Source organism: Vulpes vulpes, chromosome 15 (assembly GCF_048418805.1).
Source record: "Vulpes vulpes isolate BD-2025 chromosome 15, VulVul3, whole genome shotgun sequence".
NCBI classification, from domain to species: domain Eukaryota; kingdom Metazoa; phylum Chordata; class Mammalia; order Carnivora; family Canidae; genus Vulpes; species Vulpes vulpes.
In genome coordinates this window covers 14,948,379-14,965,546 of record NC_132794.1, presented here as the reverse complement: position 1 = coordinate 14,965,546, position 17,168 = coordinate 14,948,379, and the positions used below count along the sequence as shown (strand labels likewise).

At 37.3% G+C, this 17,168-nt stretch overlaps 1 protein-coding gene across 9 annotated transcripts in view; it reads right to left on the bottom strand.

The window, feature by feature from the left end:
* Nucleotides 1–5,102: 5,102 nt before the first annotated feature.
* The window catches only part of GRIK1 (glutamate ionotropic receptor kainate type subunit 1), a 365,694-nt gene continuing 353,628 nt past the window's right edge, over nt 5,103–17,168 (bottom strand). For 5 of the 9 annotated variants that reach the window (XM_072740871.1, XM_072740874.1, XM_072740875.1 and 2 more), the window contains one exon: nt 5,103–5,570. In XM_072740871.1, coding sequence (XP_072596972.1) covers nt 5,415–5,570 — 156 coding nt within the window. In that variant the 3' untranslated portion in view covers nt 5,103–5,414. Of the gene's footprint in view, nt 5,571–5,978; nt 6,066–17,168 lie in introns of all 9 variants that reach the window. The other 4 variants (XM_072740870.1, XM_072740873.1, XM_025985410.2 and 1 more) reach the window with 1 other exon arrangement.

Genomic DNA, 17,168 nt, shown 5'->3' with positions numbered 1-17,168 from the left:
GCAATGTTCAAAGAGTTATTTCAAATCAGTAATACAACTAGTTTGCACATTTGGTGGAGAGTTCATTTTATTAACTATTAAGGGTTATTAACTATTAAGGGTTAAAATGACATTTTACTATTTAAGTGCCTTAGCAAGGCATTAGTATCCCTAGATATTGCTTTATGGAAACAGTAATAGCTATCTCTCTATTTATTCTATTAAATTATAATGGAAGATGACTAATTGCCCTATGACACTCCTTTAAAAATTGAGTCAAGAATTTGTTTTTATACAAAACAAATATTTGTTTAACTGTGAATAAAACAAAAATATCAAATACATAATTCTATTTAGTGCTGTGGTTAAGAGACTCTGGACTCTGAGACTGAAATTAGAATCTTGGTTTTTCAATCAACAGGCAGTTGATTTTGGGGAGCTACTTACTTTTTTTCTTGCAATTTCCTTTTCTGAAATAGCAATAATAATAATAGAAATAATAATAATAATAATAATAATAATAATAATAATAATAGACTGCCAGCCTCATAAGGCTGCAGAGGGGATACTGTGAGATCAGGTATGTTTGGGGTGAAGCCCAAGTTTGGCCAATAGTATTCAGAGTTAGGAAGGAATGGAGTGTGGTTGTGTTGATGTGGCTGGGGTTATATTACATCATTTGCCACTTTATAGTTAAGTGACCTTGGGAAAGCTATTTAACCCCTCTGAACTTCAGTTGTTAACTCTGTAAAAAACAATGTTTGCTTTAGGTTGCTATGACTATTTTATGAGCAACTGTTGTGAAGTACATATAGTACAACTGGATTTAGCACATCCTTATTAAATAATAGCTGTTATTACAATTGTTAATATCGGATAGCATGGCCTGGATATATACTAGGAGCATAATCCAGATCAGACTAAGACAATGGGATCAATCTATAATCTCTTATCTATTATCTATCTATTATATATATATTATCTATCATCTTTCTATCGTTTATGTATTTTTTAAAAATTTATTCATGAGAGACACAGAGAGAGGCAAAGACATAGGCAAAGGGAGAAGCAGGCTCCCTGTGAGGAGCTCGATGTGGGACTTGAGCCAAAGGCAGACACTCAACTATTGAGCCACCCAGGTGCCCCCATTTATCTATTTCTATATGTACATCTATCTATATGTATGTATAATCTTTCTTATAATGTTCAGATGAAATATCAAAGTTAATCGGACTCCTTCCAGATTCCTAGATTACTTTGATGGTGGATGAGAGTCCCTTGTTTTCTATTTGGATGAGACTTCTCTATTGCCATCAGTAGAAATTTCAATTTTGTTAGTGGAACTCTATGGCTGCCAAGAAGATGAAGTCTGAGGACCAATGAGCAAAATATCCTATGACTTACTGTCCATATTGGGATGCTTTTATGAAGGCAAGAGGGCTACTTAACCTTTAAAACTTTCTGATTTCAGGCTTCATGCAGAATTGTTTGGGGCAAACGAGGGATCTGGACATTCTATGAATGAAGAAAAAGGGATGGGAAATGATGGGGGAAAAGGGATGAAAAGGTGTATGAAATAAATAAGCAAACCAGACAATACACGCCCACAAATCCTTTTTGGAGTCTCAGTTAACTGACTAGGCTGCATAAAAATGAAGTAACTTTTCTAATTGGTTATCTTGTGGCAAAGGCAAAGCTTAGAAAGCAACCTGTCTGGTGCACTTGTGACATAGTTTGAGGCTGCTCATCTGCAAAGCCAGCCTACGTGTTTCTGGGTTTCTAAGTGTCAATTTGCCAGTATGGTTTAATGTTGGTCATTTCTCTTCCCAAGTTCTTATGGGACTTTGAGGTACTATTTGTAAATACAGCATATATGTCTCTACTCTGGTGGATTTACCATTCCTATTTTATCCTGCTTTTTCTCTCTACACAACCACTTCTTAAGAAGTGTAACTGGCAAAAATTTTGCTTCATATACAGGACTAGACATGAATGAAATTGAGACCTGGTTGTGCCTTTGAAGTTTTAGCCTCACTTTTAATTACCTCTTCCCCACCCTGACAGGCTTCTTCTCCAAGCACTCCACTACTTTAGGTGGAATGGCTTGTTTGTCCTAACCCTGTACACTCCTCTGGACGTCCTTGATAGGTGAATACCTGTTCCCTTCTCCTTGCTACAAGCTGAAGGAGTCAACTAATAAATGCCTCAGGCAAGTGGATTATAACTTGGGTCTCTTTTAGACAATGCTTCAGTTTGTTACCAAACACATTGGCCACTCTGATGTTGGAGAGAATCTGGTGGACCATATCTTTTGGGACAGGTAGACTTTATGTTTCTTGAAAAAAATCACACTGCATGGAGAGCTCCTAGAAATATCTCTCCCAGAAGTCACTCTTACATTATTCCTCCTTTGAAATACAATCCCAGGAGCTTCTTGATTGAGAGAGGGAAGCAAACCATAAGAGACTCTTAACTACAGAGAACAAACTGAGGGTTCCTAGAGGGGAGGGGGTGTGGGATAGGCTGAATGGGTGATGGGCATCAAGGAATGCACTTGTGATGAGCACTGTGTGTTATATGTAAGCTATGAATCACTATAGTCTATGCCTGAAACAAATTTTACTGTATATTTAACTAACTAGAATTAAAGTAAAAACTTGACGTGAAAAAAAACATGTTTAGTGTCTTGGTCAGGCAAAGGGTTAAATTAAAGCAGGAATTGCTGAAACAGGAAACAGAAAATGCTGGTCACATCTATTTGATCTTCCTCCAGTTTTTTGATCCACTTCCTCTTTATTTCTTTCTCTCCAGCTTCTTTTAGGCTAAGAATTGAAAACTCTGAACTCTTAGATGTGTCAACAACCCCATGAGGTCAATGCAAACAAGGAATTGTCTCTTTTTTCTCTGTACTAAAGGCAAGATGGGCTCAGATTGGAAACTTGAAAAGGGAAAATAAATCTTAGCCATGAACATTGTCTTTCAATCAACACTGACCTCCCTCTTTCTGGTTGAATATTTCACCTGGGCAATCTTTTTCTATTAGCATCAAGAAATTGCTGAAGGAAGAAATGTAAGATCCAGTTTTTAATTAACTTTCCCATTGATTTCCACATAACTGTGTATGAGTCACTGTTCTTTAGTGAAAGGGATGAGAATTTCCAAGATTAATGGTTGTTCTCAGAGATTTTTCTGGAGCAAGTTCCAGATATTCCACAATTTCTTCTTTTTATCTCCTCTGAACTCATTATTTTACTCTGTGTTTTGCCCTAACACATACAGGCACACAGAAGCATATGTATATGCATTTACACTAAATGTGCTTACAGAATGAAAATATTGAGGGTGGGGGAAAGGAAGGTGATCATGCACATTTAGTAGTTGCCATAAAAGTCATATTATGCATTTTTGCCTAGTTCAATATATTTTTTAACCAACTTACTCATAGCAAGTATTACATGCCTTGAACGAAAATTCAGTTATGGCTAAGTGAAAAGGAAAGTGGTTAGTGGACCCTAAAGTGTCTATAAACCAGACTGACACACAATATATTTTAGATATTAGAAGTTCAAATACTTCTTTTCCCACAAATTACTGCTACAGCCTATGAAAAGATACAGTAATATTTTCTGAAATGAAAGAAAAGTATCATACTGTCACAGTGGACAATGGAGAATAGAATACACTTGGTATAATTTTTAGTGAACTAAATAAAGTAATTGTTTCCCCTCTAGCTTATTATCATTCTAGTCCATCTTCAGATGTTGCATTCACCATATTTCTAAGCTTTTCTATCTGTTCCTATCTATAAGCATATTGTTTTTAATATAAGCATCTTCATGGTTTTTATGTAAGCATCTTAATGCATTTTTTAATGAAATACATTGTCTTCTAATTCTGATTGATCCCAAATCTGAGCATTGATCATAGTCACAGTAAAATAACTGTCCAACATCTGTTATTGCTACTTTAAAGGTGACTTTTTTTCTTTTTATGGCCAGAATTATTTTTGTACTTAAGCTCCACAGGGACTAAATTAAACGATTCTTTTCATTATAGAATAATCCCATAGAAACTAATGGGATTTAAACCTATGAGATATTGATCCAGTGCCTTCTCCTTTCTCATTGGTTCCCAAGATAATGAATGGTACCTCGACTCTTCCAGTAAAGCCTCCCTCTATCCTTACCTCAATTCTTTTTAACCCTGTTCTTCTCTCTGACATGACCACTGTTTGAATCACTGGCCACGAGTGTGCCTCTAAGCCACCTCCATCATCCAGTGGTCTGTCTGCTGCTGCTCTTGGTCTAGCTGCAACATCCTTCCCCTGGATTCCCAAAAGAGTCTTCAGGTGACCCTATCTCTTCCTCCTCAGTCTCCTTGCCTTCAATCTTTTCTTGATATTTAGCCATGATTGTTACCTGGCAAGCCCATTGCATCCCCTTGCATTTTAGCCACATCAAATTCCTTTTCCTTCACCATTCTGGCCCCATTGGGTCTTCTCTCAGGCCTTCAGATATGTTGTTTCCTCAGCCAGGAATGCTTGCCTCTCCATCTTAGGTCCCTCCCTTCACTTGATTAAGTGGTCATTCTAGTTGAGCTATACTTCCTTCAGAAAGACTTCCTTGAATACTTCCGCATGTTCCTTCAGCTTCTGGCTTCCACTGAGGAAGTACTAAACCCTCTTGGAGTAATAGAATGTTTTTTTGTTGTTGTTGTTTAACTATAAACTGTGTGAGGGCAGAGACTGTATCTGTCTTCCTCACCACAGTATTCCCAGAGCTTAGAATGGTCCCCAGAATGTGGTAGACACTTATTTTTAAATGGACCCCTCCTTCTTTTTTAGAATCCTTTTATCTCACACTCATCGATGTTCCAAGTGCTATTTTAAAGTATTTATGAAATTAGTTTTTAAAGCACAAAGATGAATAGTGTTACTTTACTATAATAGCTAGGTATTTGGTATGAATTAAAACTATTTCTTTTAACTTAGCCAGAAATGATTCTGTCTGTCTGAACAGGTAAGAAGAGTCATCAAAATAGCAAACTGACAACAAATGACAGTTGGCAACCAAACATTGTGAGTGGGAGCCGAGTAAAGGGGAACAAACCGACACTTAAACTTGTTCTGGAAAAAAAAAACCCTGTTGTTTTATTATTATTTAGAAAGCACACACAGCAATTTATCGAGAAGAGAGAAAAGGCAAAATAAGTGAGCATACAAATTCATTTCAAAAGAACCAGTGCCACTTCCCAAGCACTATCTGTGTATGTGAGCTTCTTAAATTTTTGTATTTCTTATATCTGTATACATAACCAGAGTTATGTATATAGATACATGGAAACACATCACACACTTGTCAGGAATACTTTCTCTCAAAACCTGTAGTGAGCATATCATTTTTCTTCCTGAAAGTTGCCTGCGGGTGTTTTTTGGATCAGGCCACAGTCTCTTTCCTCTGAGTTCGTCTCTGATGACAAGTAAGGATACTTGTGAAGGGAGATTTCCCCTTAGTTCTTGACTTTTTCTTTAGCTTTTTCTGATTTTTGAGTGAGATTCCCAGTTCTTCCATGATGGCATTGAAAGAGAGACACTAGAGAACATGAAATAATAGAGCATCAGGTTAACCAAACTAGCTCCCTCCTCTGCTGATCTGTCTCTCACCTAGGTTTTTATGAATACAAGAGGTTGGTCTAAGGCAACTCTGTCACAGAGTAAATTCCCGGCCAGTTCCCACACCTCCTCCTCCACCCACTGGCCATCCGCCTTTTCTATTTGGGGAAACGGAGGCAGCAAGCTAGCTGGGTCAACTTTGGGGTTTCATTCACAGATGCAATAGTATAAGACTACCCAGTTAGGCTCTCGAAATAGGCAACTTACCTTTGCTGAGACACCAAAATAGAGTTAAGTTAAATCATTTCCCCCATTGAGATGATCCAAACATTGATAGGTTTATCAAGGCATACGGACACTTCAGTAATGCTATAGAAAATGAACAAACCTTCTCTACACCAAGGCTTTGTTTTTTTCTCCCATGAAACCTTACTTTGTTCCTAAAATAAAATCTAATTCTTGATGACTTTCCTTTCTGATAAAAAAAAAGAAAAAAAACAATTTTAAATTGTATATTTTCTCCAAAAAACAGAGATCTGGCAGCAGCAATGATGCAGCTGTGGTTGAAATGAAAATAATATGGTACTGAACTGCACAGCAAAGATGATGGCATAAGACAAGGAGAAAATGGAGCAATGATTATGAAACATCACACATGTGCAGATGGCATATATACGTACAGATCTATTACAATTACACTGTATGGATTCACATGCACAGTATACAAATGCTGTAATAAAACATAATTTGCTGTCATTTCTTCCAGCCAAGATAAGATCTTTAAGTGACAAATTCCTGCTTAGAGATATTTCTATAAAGTAGTATTGTTTTTGATGAGATCACTTTAAAATATCCTTCAAACCCCAAAGCCTTTGGTAAAGTGTGTGACTACTTTGTGATTAACTCGCAATATGGCTATGTTAAAAGTCAAACGACAATATGCCACCAGATGATTTCTTCAAGTTGTAAGTGCCCAAAAGGAAGAAATTGGTGTTCCATGTGTGCGAAGAATGAAATCTCTCCTGTGGTCCTTGCATATCAACATGCAACATGTATTTTTGAAAAATTATTACTCCATTTTTGTTCTTTAAAAGAGTTGGTGTAGTTTAAATGAGCAATATTTTTTTTAAAGATTCATTTATTTATTTATTTGAGAGAATGAAAGGGAGAGAGAGAGAGAGAGGGAAAGAGAGAGGAAGCACGCACAGGAGGAGTGAAGGGAGAGGGAGATAATCTCCAGTAGACTCCACGCTAAGCATGGAGTGGGATGCGGGGCTCAATCTCACAACCCTGAGATCATGGACCTGAGCTGAAACCAAGAGTTGGATGCTTAACTGACTGAGCTACCCAAGAGCCCCTCAATAAACAATATTTTTAATTTTTCTACTTGATTTGAAAACTGGACAAATTTAGATCCTAGATGTAAATTACTGGCCTATCAGACATGTACTTCTAAAACAAGTAGTAGTTTTCATACGACTTTTTGTCTCTTTTACACATAAGTGTTTATAGAATTTTTTATTTCCATTTTCTTATAGTGCTGAAAATTCATGTCATGCATGTTAATTTTCTTTCAAATAGTAAGTTTTGGCTTCAGTGAATTGAAAGGGGAATCATGCCACACAAAGTAAAACTTCAGAAACGTTTTCTATGAATTACAATTCCAAAAAATGTTATAGTAAGTGTGTCACAAATGAAATTTAATGTTTTTTTTTGTAGCATTATGTGATGTGAAATTTATGTGTTGCTACTAAGATGAACTGAATATTTTATAGTGCCATTGTGGTAGATGGTGTTGCACGAGGGTTTTGCAAATTTTGCTCAGATATTTATTTCAGTGGCAGGTTATTTTTTTTTTTCTGCAGGACATTTTTAATTTCAGGAAGACCATTAAAATGGAAGGAAGAGAGGGAGAGAAGGAAGGAGTGCCAAAGATTTTATATATACACACAAATCTCACAGCAATCTTATAAGGTAGAAATTATTATGCCCATTATGTAGATGGGGAAATTTATTATTGGAGATATTAAGTAATTTGCCCAGGAAATGTGGTTCATAAGAAGAAGATCTTGCATTTGAACTCAGTCCATCTGAGTTCTCAGACTCAATTGCTTTCACTTAAAATCTCCAACACCTAGATTAATTAATTTTTATTAAAACACTATAAAAAGCTTTCTGTATATTCTTTTCCTATAAATACATGTTAAGAAATTGCAATGTTTTATTTGAACTCTCAACATTTGATTTCAGACATTTCTCTTTATTTTGCACTAAAACTACCAAAGCAAGTGTCCAAACGTGGCTCACCTAGAAAATACAACCAGGAGGGGATTTGAAACTCTCTCCCTTATTTTGGGTAGAGGGGCAGTCACAGATCTTACCTTGACAATATGTTTCAATTATGTTTCTCTTTAAGAACACAATCTTCTTTCAAATTTTGTATTGCCTTAAAATACGACAAATGTCTATTCTTTTGATTAAACTCAAGTATTTATTTCTTGCTGCCAGCATGAAAGTGAATATAACTTTATGAGTGGTCTGGCTTCTCTGTCTTTGGTCACAAACACTGATTTCTTTTTGATTCTCACTTTGTCTCCAACTGTCAAAAAGAAAATGGCAAGATATTGGGGCTGACCTTTCTGCTTCCAAGTTTTTGCTGTAGTCATAAGGCAAGATGACCTTTAAGGTCCCTACCAGCCAGGAGCTCAAGCAAACCACACACTCTTGTATCCACAGGAAATGAAACTGTGAAGGTCATCTCTCAGCACAGAGTGGCATGGGGGGTCTCCTATTCATACATCAGTTTGCCATTTATAATCTCAGAATTAAGGATATAGCTACATATAGATACCTATATCTATATATAATTAGAATAAAAAATTTAAGTAGCTTTCCAAAGCTTCTATTTCTGGACATGGTTTTCATGAACTCCTTTGTGTTCACGGGGCCATAGAAAAGTTATGTTTAATCATGGAAGTTTAAGTTTCTAAACTAATTTCATTAGAAAGTACCAGATATATTGATGACCACCTAGCTGCCTTGTTCAGGAAGCAGGGAAATTAGGGGTAGGATGGATACCCCAGCAGTATCCTCTAGTGTTTGCAGACTGGAAATTTCTCGGTAGGTCCTCCTATTTTTCTCTGGTGGGTGGAGTTCACATTTTCAATGGATCTACATATGTGACCACGAATTAGAGTTGTGAGCTGGCCTGGTCTTAGAATGCTGGAGTTTAAATTTCAGCTATGGTGCCTAGTCGCTAGGTTACACTGGGCAAAATGTTTAGTTTCTCTTTGATTCGGTTTCCTTATCTATAAAATGGAAACAATAGTAGAAGCTTTTTTCATAGAGTTATTTTGTGAATGGTTGAGTGGGTACATGTAAAACACTTAGCACAATGCCTGGCACATGATTAGTACTCTATTCCTTTAGAATAATATTGCATATATATCAGTGAAAATATATTAAGTCTATGGAACTCGCTAATATGTATTTTGGGTTTTGTTTTGTTTTGTTTTTGGAGGGCAGGGAGGAACACTGAAATATTGATTCTCCCTTAATTTTAGCCATTGGATGCCCTTCTATGCACAAATTCCTTGTTTATGCCAGTGTTTTAGTTAAAGTAGGTTCTATACATGTTTAATACACAGAATTTTCAGTGCTTGTTTTACTTATTTTACCTAGTTCATAATATATTTTAGTGTTTATGTAGTGAAAGGCTTTTTGACTGCTTGTGTCTTGCCTGTGAAGGATAGGTACTCAAGCATAAGAAGGAAATGAAAATTAACTGCAGTCTTTTGCCATTAAAAAATATATATATATCTCTGCTTCTGAACCCATTGACAATGAATCCCTATGATGATAAGTCTGATATGAAAATTCACTTATAGGGATCCCTGGGTGGCACAGCGGTTTGGCGCCTGCCTTTGGCCCAGGGCGCGATCCCGGGTCTCCAGGATCGAATCCCACATCGGGCTCCCCCCGGTGCATGGACCCTGCTTCTCCCTCTGCCGGTGTCTTTGCCTCTCTCTCTCTCTCTCTCTCTCTGTGTGTGTGTGACTATCATAAAAAAAAAAAAAAAAGAAAATTCACTTATAAATAAGCGGGTTTGTAGTAATAAATTATGCTAGTGCCATTTATGCTGCTCTGGACATCGTCCAAAGATAACGTGATGTGTGTGTGTATGTGTGTGTGCGCACACATGTGTATGTGTGTGTACAAGTGCGAGTGTGTGTGCATATGTGCACACACCTATGTGCGCATGTGACTTCTCTTGTAGAGGGAAGAAAACTGACAAGTAGTCTTCTAGAAACCACAAGTGAAGCTTCAACTAGAACTGTAGCTTTTCTGGTTTTACAAGGATAAAGATTTGCTTGTTTATTTTGCAAAAAGCCATTCCTCTTCTTTTCTTCTGTGCCTTTGGTGTGTCCCTAGTGAGCCTCCTCATCCCTCTCTTCTCTTGCCTTCTTTTGCTTTCTTTTACCTTCCTCTTTGGCTTTTTTTTTTTTTAATAATTGCCAACATCATGGCACCTTCTTTGGATTAATCCCCAATACTTGTCTTCTTGGTACTAGTGTGAACCTGAACATACATTATTCCTCTTTCCTGACACCTTTATCCTTATGCTACAAATATTCCTCTGGGGAGGGTGGGAGGAGCTAATCCAGTTCTTGTACTGTACTTAAAATAAACTGCCTCAAAAAAAAAAAAAGTCTAGGGTTTTTTTTTTTTGTGAGATTTTATATTTGTGTCATTTTACAGACATAAAATCTTTCATTTTATATAGATCTACTTTAACTTGAAAGCAAGCCCTAATCTGAGGCCTTTTTGTAAAGACAATTTTTAGTAAAATGGACCAAATTGTAGTGAAATATAGAAATCAAGGAATAGATTACTGAGAAATAATGAGATTATCATTGCTGTTATTTTCTTGATTTGGTCAAATTACTATCATAGTTCTGTGGAGGCAGTGTCAATGATTTTTTCATTTTTGACAAAAAGATCTAAGCACTCACATCCTTAACATTTTTAAACTCTGAGGTTCAATGTGGGAGCAAACCTGGAATGTTCAAAATGTCAGGAAACTTTTTAGGGAATAAGGACGGAAGGATTCTATTCATACGTTTGCTACATTAAGGCTTCGGAAAGTCTGGTCACCTATCTGCATACATGTTTTATACCTTCCCAGGGTAATTGATGATCTAAGAAGAGAGATCAGACTTCAATGATCTCCTGCTAATTATGTTAAAAAAGATGGAGGGAGAGTATTGGAGATTATTGGAGATTATTGGGAGCCATGTATCTACACTATCTTTGTGTGAAGTTCTTGCATCCTAGAACTCAGGATTTGGCTGCCTTTTGCTCTCATTTTATCCATTTTCTGAGCTCATTCAGAATCCTTGGGGCATTTCTCATGCCACCATCCTTGGACATAAAAAAAAGAAAAAAGAATCTGAGAGGTTGGAAGTTGGCCTTCATATTAGCTTCCAGAATAGGGGTTATGATTATTGTGCCTGAAAGCTAATGAGGAAGCTGATTCTCATCTCCTGAGTTTGTGTCCAAAATTTGAGGGTAGAGGAAATCTAGACACTGAACTAGAACTTCAAAGTATGGTCCCCTTATCCCCCCCTGTGATCCAAAAAGCCACTCCTTGCCCAGCCCATTTTCTTGCAACTTCAATGTTTAAACTGGATCTCCCCTCCCTTCACTCCTGTGAACTCCCTTTGGCTGCAGTTCATCAACCCCACTAACTCATTTTCTTATCTCCTATTAATTTCATGTTTTCACTATCTCTATGTCCTTTTCCCTCGCATCTCTTCTATTTTATCTTTTTTTGCACCCATACTTTGGGCTTGATGCCAACATCTTTGCTCTCTCAGATCCTCAATATAAGCTAATTCTTTGCATGGATGCATACCCCAGAATTACCCATTTTTCAACCTTCGAACCATAAACATACACCTGTGGGGGACAAAGGGTTACTCAGTGACACCAGATACATAAGGACCATCTTCCTTGGGTTCATCTTTATTAAAGATTGTATTTAGAATACTTTTATTCCATTAAAATAAATATAAGTATATAGTGGAATGGATTTATTTATTTATTTATTTATTTATTTATTTATTTATTTTTAAAGAATTCTTAAAGAAATTTTTCACTTGGGGTGGCTGCTCTGGCTCTGCATCCAAACTGTTGGAGTACCAGTTCATTCTCCTCTAACATTAGGTATAATTTCATGGAAAACTTTGAAAAGTGAGGTTAACACGGGAGCAGTGCTCCATTCTGATATTAATCCATGTGCTTTTTCCAAATCTTCTGAATCTGAACCCTTTTTCCACTTTTAAAGTTATAGCAAGAGCTTTTATATGCATTGCCCTCAGGGTAGGGATGACATAGAAAGAAAAAAAAAAGTAAAATTTGCAGCTCTGAGTTCTTAAATAGATTTTTGTGGATCTATAGAAGCCACTGCAGTCTTTGAAGCTATTAATTACAACAGCCCAGGTGTTTGAAAGAAGGAAAAAGAAGGCACTTTGAATTGTAAACGTTTGCCTTGGAGCCTTCAGGGCCCAGCCAGTGAAGGGACTGGGAGTGGGGAATGAAGCTAGGATAATTCTGTGTTTTCAAGGAGAATCATCTGTCCAGGGTCTGGGAAAGCCTAGATGCTGAGGAATACCAGAGAAGGGGCCCCCTCACTTGCCACTTTTGGAGTTAAACTCCCATGGGGTGAGATAAAGCAAGTATATGGGACAGCTTAATAGAGGGAGGATCTGAAACCACAGGGAAATAGTACCAACTCTGTGTCCCAGACTCAGAGGAAGCAGTCACTAGAGCATAGAAATGTCATCAAAGTTGATCATCAGGCCATTTAGAGACTGTCCTCTATTTTTATGGCCTCTGAAAGGTGCTCAAGAGCAGCTGAAACTCTCCACTGCCCTAAAGTGGGCATGAACATGGCTGATAGGTATGGAGAGGTGGCTGCCAAGTGGCCCACCCAAGCATTATGACCATAGAGAAGAAAGTGTTTCTGTTATGAGAATAAGTCTCAGGTGGGCTGGACATATCCAGAGGTAAGCAACTCTCCTTGCTTAAAAATGGCAGAAATGTGGGTTTGCATGCCAATCCAAAGTACCTACAGTACCTTTCTCCTATCTGAAGTCACCATCAGAAGACAGTGTGACTATCTTCTTTGTCCTTCTGGCTACTTTCTGGCTTCCCTACATCTTCTGAGCCTGACTCAATTCTTCTTGTAAGCTTGGAGCCTACACATTTCCTCTGAATATTGGTCTTATATGTACCTGACCAGGCCTCCATGTTGAAGGCCTGAGATTATCCTATGAGTACTGACTTTCCATTACCATACAGATAAGAGGGGACTGGTCCTTTCCGCAACTCAGAGGCTAAGTTAGGGCCATAAATAAAATAAATTTTTTGCATGCCTCTTCTCATATAGAGAATGACCTTGGCCCTGAGGTAAATTGAGCCTGATAGACGATTTTAGTTGTTCACAGTCCATGTGTGTGCTATCATGAAGTCCTTGCAGTACCAGCTTATGCCTACATGTAGTGGACATACATTTTTCTCTAGCTATAAACTTAGATGTGCAAGAAAACTATGTGATACCATAATAAATAATAACAGATCTCAGCTTAGCTTAGAGGTCCTCATCTCCCCATCTGCTAGTGGATATTATCAACTCAAAGTAATTCACTTTTGGTTTAAAACTAAATTTTCTTTGGTTAATAGCTCAGTTAAAATGAGCCTCTCCCCATCTTCCTTCTTTCCCAGGTGCATCTTGGTGTAGGAGAATTTAATAGAGAGCCTGGGCATTGGTGATAGTGGGAGCAGCTAGTCTATGGCCGCCCTCTGTCTTTTGGCTTCCACCAGGGCATGGCATCCTAGGAACTCATGGATGCTGCACTCTCTCTCTCTCTCTCTCTCTGTGTCTCTCTCTCTCTCTCTGTCTCTCTCTCTCTCTCTCTCTCTCTTTCTGATGTGTCTTCTGAGATGCTTATGGCCCCACTATGGTCTCCATGTCAGGTGCACACACTGAGTTTTTTCTACTCCAACCTCAATTCTTTCGATCCACTGGATCTCTCAGCTCTTCCATCAGGGTTCTATTGGGAAGCACCATGAGTTTTGGGTGCTTTCCCTGAGATGCTCTGGGACTGAGCGGGACTATGAAGCTGTTCAAGGTTCATGGCCTACATGTTGTTATTCCACCATTCTGAAGACAGTTGGATGTAAAATTTCTCTAAAGTTTTGCTACCTCCTGGGCTATATATACCTTGTGAATCCCAAAATAGCATTTTCTGTTCAGGATCTCCCCAGAACTTTTCTGAGGTTTCTTTTCTCCTGTCCTCAGATGGGGACTTGGCTCAGGGATGGTCATAAGGCCTTCTCTCCATGATTTTGGTACCATGAAGCTTTAATGACTTCCTTCCCATTCTTCCTTTCTTTCCTAGTGGTCAAAAGCTGGTCAAGGATTGGAACATGAGGGAAAAAAGCATCATTTTGTGCATTTCCTCAACTTTGGGCCTCTGGGTTTTGGCTCCTGCTTATTAGAGATAAACTATTTGAGCTACAAAAACTAACAACTAATTATAAAAACTAAACACCTGGTTCTTGAGCCTGAAAGCCATGGTTTTCAAGATTTTTGTCTATGCTATTTATATGTAAAGTCTACTTAAAACTCAAAACATAAGAATTTGATTCACGTCTGGATTTGAAGCAATACATATAAAAACCTTGATGCTTAAGGGTGGAGGGGGGTAGGAGTAAAAGCAATAGACAATAAAAGCACATCTTCTTTGTTTCCCTTTGCTTTTAGCAGAATTTAAGTTCCACTTACAGAATAGTTTTCCATGTGCTCCAGTCCCATTGATCTCCCCCTTTCTTGAATTGTGATTGAGAATGGAATCAGTTCCATAGCTTCAAAAAACTGCTAGCTACATGTCTTTGTTTCGCTTGTTTGTTTTATTTTGTTTTTGTTTTCACCTACTCTGTAGGCTCATCAAAGTCAGGAATGATTCTACTTCTATAGCCGGCTTTCCCTGTGCTTGTAGCACTTTGCTTATGATTGGTGAGAACTGCTTCACTCTTTGATGCCATGATGGCTGGTTTTCTCTACATCCAGAGCAGATCATTCCATCCTGCAGCATGGGCAGGAGAAGGCAATTCTGCTTATGGCAATAAGAATTTAATATGTTCAAAATAACTGCACAATCTTATTTAAATTTGTATTTGGCCAAGCTTCTTTTTTTGGTCCTGTTTCTATATTTTTATTTCTTTCCCACTTCTTATCAAACTTAAAAGCTATTGTGGCTGTAAGAGAATTTTAAATATCACCCCCTAATTCCACAGATGGAGACTGAGAATGAGGGAAGAATAATGACTTATGCAAAGTCACGTACCCATTCAGTAACAGCAGCACAGCAACCTGCATTCTTGGCGTGTGATTCCCAGGTTACATTTCCATAAGAGCCTTTTATATCTTTTAGAGTTTGCTTGGTTTAGAAGACATTGCCATTGTACACTTGAAAAGTTATTTCTAAATGGATATTAATTGCTTCCTGGCCTATCTGTGATTTGATGAATGTTTGGGTTTCCAGGCAAAAGAAAGCCTCTTTGCACAATTACAGAAATAACCTATTGAGACTTCTCCAAATCACTTGCTAAATAAAGTGATCAGACTATGGAAGAAATGAAGCTGAGGACACTTGGAGGCATCTGATAATGTGCCAAGCGACACTTAGGACTTAAGATAAATGCAAAATTAGAGTGGCTTATCTGTGGATGGTAGTTTCTTAGTTCTTATGGTTGATAATGACTAAGTGATCAGGGCACTATCCTTTATTTCCCAGTTGAAAAATCCAAATATTTGAAGTCTAAACACTTAGTTAAAAAAATGTGGAAAAAGAAAATTCTAACGCTACTAGTTTAAATTTAGAGGATAAATGGAATCACAGTAACTTCATTATGTCACTCAAGTCTTACTCATTATTTTTGTTATGTATCTGGATGCGTACATTGTAACATGGAAACATGGCAGTATTTTGCGGTTTGGCCAATTAGCTCTATTTGGGTTGTCGATTACAAAGCTCAGATTCTACAGTGTGTGAAACCACACAGAACATTTGGTTTTCTATCACAAAAATGTTCTTATTTGTGCAAATAGAATTTCTTTGAAAATTTAAAGGAGAATCCCATTTTCCATGATATCAGTCTCTGTGGAGAGGATTTTGAAACAAAAATGATTTTAATATGCTTGTGCATCTGTGCATATAAAATTCCATAACTGTGGGAAGCATAATGAGATGGTTCCTAAAGGCAAGTTAAAACTGCAGCATCAAGCAGAAATTTTTCATTATCTATAAGAGTTAATTAATAATGCCATTTGGCACAGTCAGATGTGCAGAAAATAGTGCAAGAACTAAGAATGCTTTGCTTTCCTTTTGCTTTTCAAGGCTGTTCAGGCTACTTTTAAATTGCTTACTGGGAAAAAGACCTTATAGTATAAAGGGTCATGGGCTTGGATACTAATTGGGATTCATTGTTGTGCTGCTTTGCCATAAATGGCTTATACAGAACATAAAATAATACTCATCAAATGCAGTAAGGTATTTGGAAATAATTTTGGGGGAAAGGTTTAACTATATGATCCAGCTGATTTTCCTAAGGGCATGATCTATACCCACCATGTGTTGCTAGGTAATTGCAATTTTGCTAGAAAAACTCTAAAATAATTCAGCTTATAATTTTAGTCTAAGACAAAATAAGCTTAATTTTTTCCTTATTGCATTGGGTTATAAACAGGCTATCAGGAGCCAGATTAGACAACATTATGGTGCTCCATAGTTCTTGATGTACTTGTTCAATCTTTTCATATCTCTCTGCTCTCTCACTAACTTTAAACCGTGTTCCTTATAGTATAATCCACAGATAAACTGCCAATGTTAATAAAAATCTCACTCTTACCTCTTAATTTGAAGTCAGATTGCTTCAATCTGACAATAGAATACAGATTGCTGTATTCCTTCTAACTTTAAAGAAAACTCATGCTTACCAACAGTTTTAAACAGCTGTATTTAAGGTTGTTGGGAAAAAACTCATTTAGGAAAAGCTATTTTAAAAACCTCTTGTACTGAAGATAGTTTTAATAGAAACTCATGTACATGATCTAATTTGGGAGAAAGCTTATATACTTAGGCTAATTTTTATGAAAACTAATCTGCACAACTGGTTTTAAGCGTTCATTTCCAGATTTTTGTTAAAAATGCCAGTCCATGGATTACACTCACTGAGAGGGAATCTATGGAGGTAAAACTTTTAATGTGTATTGCATGTAATTTCCCTGGGTGATTCTGAGGTCCACCAAAAAGTCTGAGAACTAATGATGTAAAAATCAAGTTTGGAAAACTTTCTTTCATGTTCAAGCCCTCTCCCCTTTTTTTCTAAATTTCACTTAAAATCCAATGGCTCCCAGTGGGGTCACTGTGGTGTGAGTGATCATTTACTTGACCTCAAGAATTGGTTGTTTAGGGCATGTATAAAGTGAGAAAGAAGAGAGTGTAAGGGACTT